Raw genomic sequence first — 12,210 nt, 5'->3', positions numbered from 1 at the left:
CTTGTGAATTAATTATGATTCGGACCTTCTAATCAGTTCCGAATAACTGCGCTCCAGTTGTTCTTAGCGGACTTCTTTTCCTTTGCAGTGCCTTTAGTGTTAAAGGCTGAAAGGGAGCTGGAATCCTCCTCAAATCTACGTACTGACCAAGAAAATTCCTTCTTTTAATGCCAATATATTAAAGCTTCTTTAAACATTGACAGATAACTCCCATCAAATATGTATAGCACAATCTATTACAATTGCCTGATTGATTACAGATGTATTGCCTTATTAGATAGTACAATGTGAATACCTTTTGAAAGATCAAACATCAGAGAATGAATGTCAGAATGACAGTTTAAAAAACTTCTTTCATTTTGCTTCTATGTCGTCACTACTGCTACTGTGATTTCCATTTTTCCATGACTGCAACATCCCCCAACATCTAAGCAGCAGCATCCCACAGCACGTGGAGATGCTAAACTATTTATCCAATCGTACCTACATACCTCATATTAGTTGCACTTAACAATAGACCATTTCTCCGTGAATATGCTGTCTGACAATTGTTATTAAAAGAAATTAATAAATATTACAATCATCTTTCATTGTTTAGAAAGGCTAAGAGTGTAACCGAACAGTATCCCTAAAATGATGCGTTACACCTCAAACTTTGTTATTTCCTTCCTCCAAATTTCAAGATCTTTTTTCCTCTTGAAACTGGGAATCATGATTTTAATGCTGGAACTTCCATTTTGGATAAGCATCATCACAATCGATGACTTTCTTCTTATCAGTCAAGGACACCACAGAAAAAGATGAATATTTGTTAGTATCATAATCATCACTGTTCACATCTGTACTTGAAGAATTAATCTATTACGAATAAAAAATGACTGCATACAATAAAAGCGTGCATGAGCCAAAGGAGAGAAAGACAAAGCACAATGTTTGCAGTGGTCGATAAAAAAATCTTTAAAAGTTATGTTTCAATGTTTTCACTTATCACTTCACTGGCAGAAATTTTTTGTTCATTTTCCAATAAAATAATAAGTTTCTATGGAAAATCACCACAGGCATGTGGCGAGATGCTGTTCACAACTATAGCGCATATTACAAACTACCAGGAAATGGGGACAGTAGACAGTAAAGAGCGACTATATGGGGTTTGAAACATCTACCAGTGTCATGTGCTCTGAACACAACAGAGAACAAAGACGAGGGGTGGGGGAAGAGAGGAAGAGAGAGAGAGAGAGAGAGAGAGAGAGAGAGAGAGAGAGAGAGAGAGACATATCATCATAACAGAAAGTTGTGATTGACGGACAGTTGAAATCACAAACTGTTAGAAATGTATAAATTAAATTTAAGTAATCATAACTAATTGAATATATTAATTTTATGCATACAAATTGATCTGATAAATATATTTAAATTTTATAATTAATGGCTTAATGTTGTGCTGAAAAAATTACAGTAGCAGTTGGAATAAATCCAGATCCGGAGAATTTACAGTCATCGTGCTAGAGCACTGCACTATGGCACTTTATCATCACGGCCGAAAAATGCCTCTGTTTCCTCTTTTCCATGCCGATGCAGAAGAGAGATTCTAGGCACTTGAAAGGGGTACCTACCTGACAGTTTGAACCAAACTGGTGAGACCCATCTTGCGCACTCTCCTTGTTAGTAATTTTTAGTAGTTCTTGTGGTGTGCAACTGCAGGATCTTACTTGTTCTTGTCAACAGGTATATTTCCAGAATGAAATTTTCACTCTGCAGCAGTGTGTACACTGATATGAAACTTCCTGGCAGATTAAAACTGTGTGCTGGATTGAGACTAACTCAGGACCTTTGCTTCATGGGCAAGTGCTCTACCATATGAGGTACCCAAGCACGACTCATGCCCCATTCTCACAGCCTTACTTCCGCCAGTACCTCGTCTCCTACCTTCCAAACCTCACAGAAGCTCTCCTGCAATGCTGCAGAATTAACAATCCTGGAAGAAGTATATTGAGGAGACACGGCTTGCCACAGCCTGGAGGATGTTTCCAGAATGAAATTTTCAAAACTGTGTGCCGGACCAAGACTCAAACTCGGGACCTTTGCCTTTCGTGGGCAAGTGCTCTACCATCGCAGGAGAGCTTCTGTGAAGTTTGGAATATGGGAGACGAGGTACTGGCAGAAGTAAGGCTGTGAGGATGGGGTGAGAGTCACGCCTGGGTAGCTCGGATGGTAGAGTGCTTGCTGAAAAAGGCAAAGGTCCTGAGTTCGAGTCTCGGTCCAGCAAAGAGTTTTAATCTGCCAGGAGGTTTCAGATATATTTCCCTTTTCCTTTCACAAGATACTTCAATCCTTCTATTGATCCATGATTTGTTACATGGTTGTTTGATGTTCTTTCTGATTAGCTTAGGCAGAAAGTTATTTTTGAATAATGATATTTTTTAGGGTTCTGTAGCTAAGTCGATAAAAATGGAACCCTTACAGGATCACACTGTTGTCGGTCTGCATGTCTGTCAAGACACTTTTTTCTCAGGAACTGGTAGACATATTGACTTGAAATTTACGTCAAATATTAAGGTCTATGGTCCCTTTGCAGTGTAAAACATTCAAGGATGGAAGTCAATGCAATCAAGAGATAGCCATTTATTTCATTTACTATTTTGATATCTTGCCAACATCAATATCAGGCAAAAATCGTTAAAATTCCTGGGATGTATGAACTATCTATACACATAATTGAGTTGGTATGGAACCCTCAGTCCACGAGTCCTACTCACACTTATACTCTGACCCCTCCCCTCCACAATAGATTTAATTTCAAGGCAACATGTGGTTAATTACAAATTTTGTTCCGGATCATCTCTTGTAAACATTTGTCGAGCAGTCACTAATTATTCTACCTCATTTCCTCTGAGGAGTACTGTCAAATGGGGTGATTTTGGACACCGGGGAGAATTTGGACAGTATGGCTTATTTGCTCTTTTTTACTGCATACAAACAAAGAGTTACTTATTTTAACATCCGTGCGCCTGTTATTTTAAGTGCAAGATTGCATTTATCGCTTTCCATAACTTTTATTTTGTGTCAGTTGTTTCCCTAGGTGAATAACTGACGAACAGTCTTAGTGTTAAAAATCCATGCATTATCGTAAAATGGAAACTTCCTATTGCTGCGCCGAGCGGGAAGTTATTGTAGCCATAATTGTAGACACGCTCAGTAGCCAACAGCATTGAGACAATTTCTGTACGTTTGTAGAGTTTCTCGTGCAAGGTTATAAAATAACGACGGTTTTTGTAAAACTGTGTCCTGTGTGGGGTGATTTTGGACAATGCCAAGAACGTATAAGAGCAGGTGAGGTGCTACAGTACGGTGTAATTATGACCCAGAACTTTTAGATAAAGCTGTTTGTGATATTCAGAGTGGTAAATTATCATACAGAAAATCATGTGATTTGTATGGTATACCTAAATCAACCCTACAAAATAAAGTGCAGGAAGGACATCCGAAAAAAATGGGAGGACGGCCAGTTCTAAATAAAGAAGAAGAAGAAGAAGAAGAAGAAGAAGAAGAAGAAATGTTGAAGCAAGGTATCTTGAGGCTGCACATTGGGGATTTCCGTTCACTAAATTGGAAATTAGATATTTAGTTAAAGGTTACCTTGATAAATCTAGCCGAAAAGAGAAGAAATTTTGTAATAATTTGCCAGGAGAAGAATGGATGCATTTATTCCTCAAACGGCAGTCAGAAGATCTTTCTGTTTGCTTAAGTGAAAATATTAAATGAGCTCATGAAGAAGTGAACAAAGAGATTGTTTATTTAAATTCTTGCAAAATAAAAACCTATCTGTAATATATGAAATTCATTATATCACTCCATATCACTTATTCGTAACAAATGTGTAAAATGTCACCAAAATCAAATAAATAGCATGTAGAATTTTAAAAAAAAGGGTAGTAACTGTCCGAATTCGCCCTCTATATACTGTAACTTCGCACAGAGATTTAAGAAACGCGTGTCCGAAATAACCCCAATCCATGGGATGACTTCGAACACTTTATTTAACTGCCTCAGATAAATATACCTACACATACACTTTCTGGTTCTGGTATATTTTATTTGTTACACTTACACCCTACCACTTCCATATCAATCAACTTAATCTAACAATATATACGAAAGTTACAATCAAAATAATGACAAAACCATCTGAAATCACCTCTTTTGATGGTACCTAAACTATAATGCGCTACTTTATTTATCGTAATTAACTGTGCCTCATGATCAGAGAGCATTTGTTACTTGGTATACAGTTATTTTCTTGCTTTGAGGTTCATCATAGAAAACATTATTAAACAGGGTCCCACTGTCTTTATCCACTTCTGTTTAAAAATGAATTCTAAATTTTAGGACACAAATAAGGTTTCCAGTCTGTGTTCCCTACCAGAATCCTTTGGAAAATCTACACTGCAATCATTGAGAACTATTAATTGCTTGCTGCTGTCTGACAGATAGCACAGTGTACTACAAAATCTGTTTCAACATGTTTGAACTTTTGTTCTGTCTTAATACACCTAACAACTTCTATATACTTACTAGTTACATTATTTGCACATATATTTTAAAAGATACTATTGTCAGTCTGTATGTGAACAGTTTGTGAGTGGTTTTCTGAAGCAACTTCCAAACAATCATCAGTCATAGCAAACATAATACCAAACCATAGACTTTCAACCATTTCATGTCAGAATATAATGTAATGTGCAATGAGAGCAATTAAATAGCAGTGGAACTGAGTTAAAAGATCTTATTCTAGAATGTGAGATTTTTGATTTCTGTAGTTTGGCTTGGACCTTCACTAGAATAATGCGGTGATGGTCATGAATATACTATTTAAAACCTATTTCCAATTTCAGGCATTGTTTAATTGACTGGTGTGAAATGGAGTGGCTGGAGATGGGACATTACTAAGGGCAATGAGAATGAAGCAAAAGTGACAGCTGACAGCTGCTGTAGTATTTGCTGTGTGCTATAAGGCAGCAGAAAGATACAGGTGTCAGTCATTCAAGATTCTGAGAATCTCCATGAAGCCGTAATTTTCTCTTACCATTGCCTATCTTTCGGAAGCATACATCTTGCTGAAATCCACGTATATTTTCTGAGTGTTCCACAGAGATATGTCCTGCAGCAAATCTAATAAATTCCATGGTCACTTAAGCGTGAAGGCTAATATTTAATGAGCTGGCACCAATAATGTGTGATAAGGAACAGCACAAGATAACACTTACAAAATTGAAAAGGACATAAACCATTAACATGGGTTATGTGGATACATGACTATGAAATTGACTGGGCAGATTTCAACAATCTCAATGCTGGAAGACAATTGACAGAACCAAGCACACTGGCAGTGGGTCAGTTGTTAAGGACTGCAAATGATAACAGGATACACTTACATTAATTAGCTTGCTCCACATAGCACAAATAATCCATAGTACACAGATGAACTTCCAGTTTTATGAGCATGAGTGAGAGATCTTACTCTTGCAAAGGTTTAAGATGGCTGGACAGATTTCTTGGAAGTATGTCAGACAGGATCTTATACAGAAACTCAGTACTGTCATCTTTTACTGGAAGCACATTCACCTATCTCTCTCTCTCTCTCTCTCCCCCCCTCCCTCTCTGCCTGCCTCAACCTTGGACATATTATTATGGAAGCTCATTTGACTATTATTATGGCCTATGTAACATTCTGTGTAAACCCATAACCATCCAAAAGTGCAGAAAGACTAGAGGAATGGCAGCATCAAAAAGACTAAAGATGGCCACACATGTAACTGCATGCCTAACAAGCACACATGCACCAGAGTTTTACGCAAACATACTTAAAGTGTGTACGATAAATCTGTGCAAGCCTCAACACTATACAAGCTACTTGAAACTCAACTGGGTTTCAATTATGCAAGCTTGTGCAAGCATTCGTGTGCATGCTTGAGCATTTCTGCTACGATAGGGAGGCTTGTTGCAGCTGTTAAGGTTGTATGGGAATGTGCATGCAGTGGGGATGACACAATAAAATACAATCTCTCTCATCAACTCACAGAAAATCAAAGTTATAAACTGTTTAAGTTCTATATCAGCTCAGACCCCCCACGTTATACAGCATGAAAAGATTTACCCACACATTACAGAATACAAGCACTTCAAAGGGCCTCCATATAAGTGGTTGGATTTACAAGTTTGGCTATGTTTCATATATGGGGCACCAACTCACACTAGTTGCAATTTACTCCGTGTTCCACAATATACTTAATATAAATCCAGGCAGGATTTGCTATGCAAAAAGCACGCACGCGCACACGCACAGACTGACTTTGTAAAGTTTCACAAATTCAAGTTTATTTCCAATAAGAACATAGAACATCTGAAAGTCACTGTTCATAATAAATTAATTTCAGAGCCTGACTGTATTTCTTAAAATCTTGCAGGTGGTTGAATAATTGATGGTTAATTGCATGAGCTATCTTTAAAAAACCACTTAAGTTCCACAATATCTAAAACTGCGAATTCAACAATGGCTACACACTGAAACCTTCCAAGCACAGCTGGTATCACGCAGCCTGAATTATAATAAGACCATCAGATGTCAAAGAACTTCTATGTCCAACAGTAAGAACTCTGAATAACACACATGCAAACTAACCACTGTTTCACCACTTTCTTAAGCTGATTAACGCAGCCCGAGAGCCTCCAATGGTGTCTGAACACAGACTTCCACTAATTTGCCGCTGTTCGCCCAGGAAATCTCATTCAACTACCACTGAAGTCAGTTAACTACTGAACATGAAAATGGCTAAAATTCTTAATTTTAACCTCTCAGACACATATACATCAACTCGCACAGAAATTCTCAGAAATACAATGCTGTTATCAGTTTTCTTTCATCTGCTATAGTTTATTTATAAACAACAATTTCTATGGTTTTCCTCGGTTTTTGGATTTATAAGAGTAACTATTAACGAACAGTTTAAATTATTCATTAAATAATTTCCTATGTATATCTCAAGTTTACAGTACTGCTGCTACTTTTAATGTTTCTCTATTTATTTAATAAGAAAAGCTTTTTTTAACTGCGCGAAATCCACATTTTGGCCTGTCATTTAAATATGTGAATAATTTCAATCAATCTATTATCACAGTCTAATGCAGTTCTACGATTTATATATACGTGCTTCGAATGAGCCTACTAGCTTTTCTGTGACACACAAGGTTCAATATTTATTGATTTTGGGGTAAGCTTTAATTTTGTATTGGACACGAAAAGTGGCCATGAGCAGCCATTGTACTGTCCAAAGGTTGGTTTGTCTCGGTCACGCGGTCACCTTAGCGTCTGGTGCAAGTCCAGAAACGACCCTATCTGTGGAGCACAGTGTGAAACTGGTCATCCACAAGCTCCTGTCAAGCTGATTTCAGCTGTCAACATGAATATGACCCAATCTTAGCCACCACCTGTGTATCTGCGGTGGTGTTTTTATGACTGAATGAAGTGTCTCTTCCCATTACAATAGGCTGTTGTGTTACAGTGTGCATGCAATGTTACTTGTGAGCCAGTTTCAGAATTAATTTACTGGCCATGAATTTCTTGACATCAGCATTATTAAGTACAGATTTACTACCCAGTAGTGACATATGCAAATCTGTGCCGGACTGTGACTTGAATCAGATTTTCTGCTTATTGCAAGCAATTGCCTTAACCACTTCTGGCTATCCATTCACACTTCCAAACTTACCCTAATTTTCACATTTCATACTTTCTACGTCCTTTTGTGTCACTACTGGGTAAAAGGTGTATACCTAATATAGCTGATGTCATGGAATTCACAGTCAGTGAATTCATTTTGAAAATATTTCATACAGCTGTGGATCTTCAACACTGTCTGTTCTTTCAGACATGCATGTACGTACTTGTGAGACAGTTTCTGCGCTGTATTTACTGCAATCAATTTCCGTAGCCATCATGTCAAGAGATGTGAAAACGTTTCCAGCAAATTATTTGACGTTATGCCAGAATTAATTATGCCGTAGTCTAGGTCCTCACAATCTAGAGAATCATACTGAGCATACTTTTGACCCAAAATGATCAGTAAATAATTATGTAAAGCAAACGCTGTTTCTGATACTTGATCATTACAGCCTACATCCCAATTTATAGATTTGTGAGAAATCCTGAAGAGTGCTGTCAAAAATCCCAAAATCATGCTAAATAATGTAGCCTCTGCATAATGGGTAGTTGTAATTTTCTTTTTCTATGGAACTCAAGTCACTCTGAACAGTTTTAGCATATAAATCGCCAAGGAAAAGCATCGCCACCTATGAATACATATGACATTTTTGGGCACTGTTTGTGACTTTTCTCCTCAAATGTTCAATGACTTTTACAAGTCTCCTAAAAATTATGTATTCTGGAGAGCAGCTCCATCCAATATTTTGCTGTTTGTGCCAAAATCAAACACAATGAAACTATAGCTTGCACTTGCTGTGAAAAGTAGAACCATATGTGGGCATGTTTGTAATTTAAATACTATGAGCCACTTGCAGCTGGAGGAACTCCCTCTCCAGTTTTTCTATCAGAACAGTCAGCACAATGTGGAAAATTTCATCTCTCTTCATAATCATTTGCTACCTTCAAACCAGTCAGGCGAGTGCATTGTCGTTTGCGCTCGACATATTTCAGGTACCAACTGACTTCAGGTACGAACTGACACTTGTACAAGCATGTTTGAGCCATGCAGAAGTGTCTCTCTCTCTCTCTCTCTCTCTCTCTCTCTCTCTCTCTCTCTCTCTCTCTCTCTCGTGTGTGTGTGTGTGTGTGTGTGTGTGTGTGTGTGTGTGTGTGTGTGTGTGTGTGTGTGTGTGTGTGTGTGTGTGTGTAGGAGGAGGGGTAGTACAGAAAGATGGGAACTATTATTCCCATTTCGCTTTTGACAGTGTCTCAAAATAAATGAGAAATGTGATGTTTAAGCTTCAGATCAAAAGCTTTCTACAGCGTACCGCAGTTACCCTCTCAGGGTTTATATGTGCACAAGAAAAAACTTCCTGGATTTTCCCTATTTCCCAGTTAAAAATACACTTTCTCAGGTGAAAATACACTGTGCCATAGTGAAAGCTTTTTATTTATTTTATTATTTTTTTTCATATTAAATGGCAATATACTTTCTACTGGAGTTGTAAAACTCGCCAGCCAATGACAGCAGACATTCATGGCATAGGATGTGTGATTTAGTCAGCCAATAGCATCATCACTGTTAAGTAGTGCGAACACATGAACAGACAAAATTAATGGTTTCAATTTATATACATGCAGTATAGCAACAGCACATAATATAATATTGGTCACCATTTCTTTTTGAGGGTGTGGTTAGGCATGATCCTAAGTGCACAGCTTAAATTGCAGCAGTTGTATATTTCTGACAAGCATGATTCTAAATTTTGTGGGTTACCTGGCTGAATGCATGTTCCATTGAGCACTTCAGCTTTCCGAGAGAGGAGCCCATTATGTGTGAAATTGTTCAAAAACTAATTTCGCACTTTTTTTGAAGGCTAATTATTCTTTTCACCTTGGATGTTGCATAATTTGCAATTTATAAACGAACTAAAATACTATGAAAAACTAATCTTGAAACAGGTCTTTTTTCGTGGGTGTTACTCTTGAAGGTACATCAAAGACATATATGCCAGTAAGACTGTAAGTAATGGCATAAGTGGCTGGTCTTCTGGGCCAGAAAATTTTCTAAGTGGCTGGTCCTCACTGTTATGTTTTGAATGAGAATTCAATCTACATGATTTAAGAAATTCCTCACATGTTCTCACACATAGCACCACTCATTTTGCATAAAAGGAAAGTAACTTTGAAAGTAATGCTTCACAAATCACAACTAGCAATTTTTCTTGCGATCTCTTGGAAATGTAAACAGTTTTGACATCATGTTCATTGAAACGAAGCCCACGAGAAAGAAGCATTGTAAGCAGTTTCTTTTTGTGAAGTACTGCATAGTCTTTGGCACATTTTGCTGTCAGCATACGCTTGTGTGTGCGCTATGTTTTGTTATTGTAAATCATGTTTTCTTTGCAACTAAGGTTTTATTTTTGTGTTGTTTTCTCATTTATGTTTTATTACTAGAGTACTGTTCTGCAGCAGCAGCAGGCTACAGTAAAATTCTTTTTTGGAATATCTGTTCTCACCACTCAAAATTACAAAAATTTAACTGAAAACTAAAACAAAAAAATTCCCAGATATCTCCAAATGAAAAAATTCCACAATTTTTCAAGGATGTGTACACCCTGTCTTTACATTAATTTATGACATTAGTTCACAATGTTATGAAAAGGCTGGATTGCTACTCACCATGAAGAAGATGTGCTGAGTTCTAGACAGGCATGACGAAGACAATGTTATACAGAGAGGCGGCCCTCTGTTCTGTCAGCTCCTTACAATTCACTTCCCCACTCAACATTCTTTTCCTCCTCTCTGCTCCCTGGTGTCCCTCCACCTAGCCTCCCGATGCTGTGCCTGGCAGCCCTCTTCTCCCACCTTTAGTACCTGTACACTCCAATAGGCAGTGCTGACTCCTCTTCCTCACCTGTAAACCACCCCCTTCCCCCTTCCCTGCCCCACCCTGGACTTTTACTCCTGTTTCAGTTGCATTCTGGCTGGAGTGGCCAGAGATAGATGTTATGTTTATGTGAGGTGTCCTTGCTTTTGTGTGTGTGTGTGTGTTTTATTCTTTTCTGAAGAAGGCTCTGGCTGAAAGTTTATACGTAACAGTCTTTTTGTCGTGCCTGTCTCCAAGGCATGCAGCAATCGACCCTTTTCATAATATCGTTGATATTCCATGCTGGACTTTCCACTGCTTGATATTAGTTTACATTTCATTATGCTAAAATTCCATTCTTGCATTTTGTTATTTTAAATTTTGTATACTATGTCTGTAAATTTAGCGATGTGTTCTATGACCAAGAAAATTTTACTTGGACAATATCCTAGAATCTGAGAAATAAAATAAACTGCCCCCCCTCTCCACCACACACACACACACACACAAAAAGATAAAAAAAAAATTATACGCACAGATGATGAGTTGACATCAAATAACATTTAGCTTAAAAATCAAGTATACTGGTTGCAAATGAGAAATAATTATTAAGTACTAAAAAAGAATGGCAGGGCACACTTTTACGTTAATTAGCTAGTTCCAGTTAAAACAGATGGTCAATACAATATACAAAAAATATACTGTACTGCAGCTAACTGACCACCACTGTGAGTAATTCAGCCCTGTTAGAGATTTACAACCAGAAATGTTAATCACCTCTTGATGCATAACAGAAACTATTACAACGCTACATTTAGTTCAGTCTATTTATTACCAGTTGTTCAGGCACAAGAAATATACCTTCCACTTCTTTAATATGCAACGGATTATCTAATCATAATCTATGAACAGATGTGCAAACCTTCCCCCTCTCTTTGATACAAAAGTAACTGATGGGAAAGTGAATATAGTCTCCTATAATTTATTCCTAAAGGTAGTTCATTTGTCGTTTTATAAAAGACTAATAGAACATTTGCACAAGGTGGTCTCAGCGACTGCCAGCCAGGAAGGTGTTTTTAGATGGTTTTCCACATCGACTAAGGTAACTAAGGCGCTGGTTCCCACATACCTGAGATACATGAAGTGCACACAATATGGCTGTGTGATTACACTAGATGCAGACAGAACAGGTACATGAATCCCTCCCATAGAGAGCGTGGGGATGGTGACAGTAGCTTTGAAATACCTTTGAAAGTGGCAACCCCTTCATAGTAAAAGCCTACATTCGGTACAGTTTGCTCTCTGCAAAAATTGAAGATGAACCGTACCTGTCCCAACCTGGCATTGGCTGGATAAACTGAACCTAAAAGGAAGGAAGGAAGGAAGGAGGGAAGGAAAGACTAACAGGAATTCATTTTAAATCTTAGCATGATAAACAGTAAATATACTGCAAACATTTCATATCAACGGCATCTAAATATCACAGTCAAGACTGGAATAACAGATCACAAAATTCTGTCATTCAGAGTATATCCCACTTTGAACAATCACAAGAATAAATGTAAGTAAATGTCAAAGAACTTACCTGTTCACAATGACTTGACCTTTGTAATTTGTTGGTACACCTCCCATGTTGTAATGC

The 12,210-nt window shown here is 37.7% G+C and overlaps 1 protein-coding gene across 1 annotated transcript in view; it reads right to left on the bottom strand.

Annotated features, from left to right (window-relative positions):
• LOC124776197 (succinate dehydrogenase [ubiquinone] flavoprotein subunit, mitochondrial) overlaps positions 1-12,210 on the bottom strand; it is a 102,100-nt gene that overhangs the window by 27,644 nt on the left and 62,246 nt on the right. Inside the window, exon 8 of the mRNA XM_047251027.1 lies at positions 12,154-12,210. This exon is cut by the window's right edge and continues 153 nt beyond it. Within this exon, the coding sequence (XP_047106983.1) occupies positions 12,154-12,210 (57 nt within the window). The remainder of the gene's footprint in view (positions 1-12,153) is intronic.

The sequence above is a fragment of the Schistocerca piceifrons genome, chromosome 2 (genome assembly GCF_021461385.2).
Source record: "Schistocerca piceifrons isolate TAMUIC-IGC-003096 chromosome 2, iqSchPice1.1, whole genome shotgun sequence".
NCBI classification, from domain to species: Eukaryota; Metazoa; Arthropoda; class Insecta; order Orthoptera; family Acrididae; genus Schistocerca; species Schistocerca piceifrons.
Note: the sequence above shows the minus strand (reverse complement) of the source record. Positions and strands in the feature narration are given on the sequence as shown.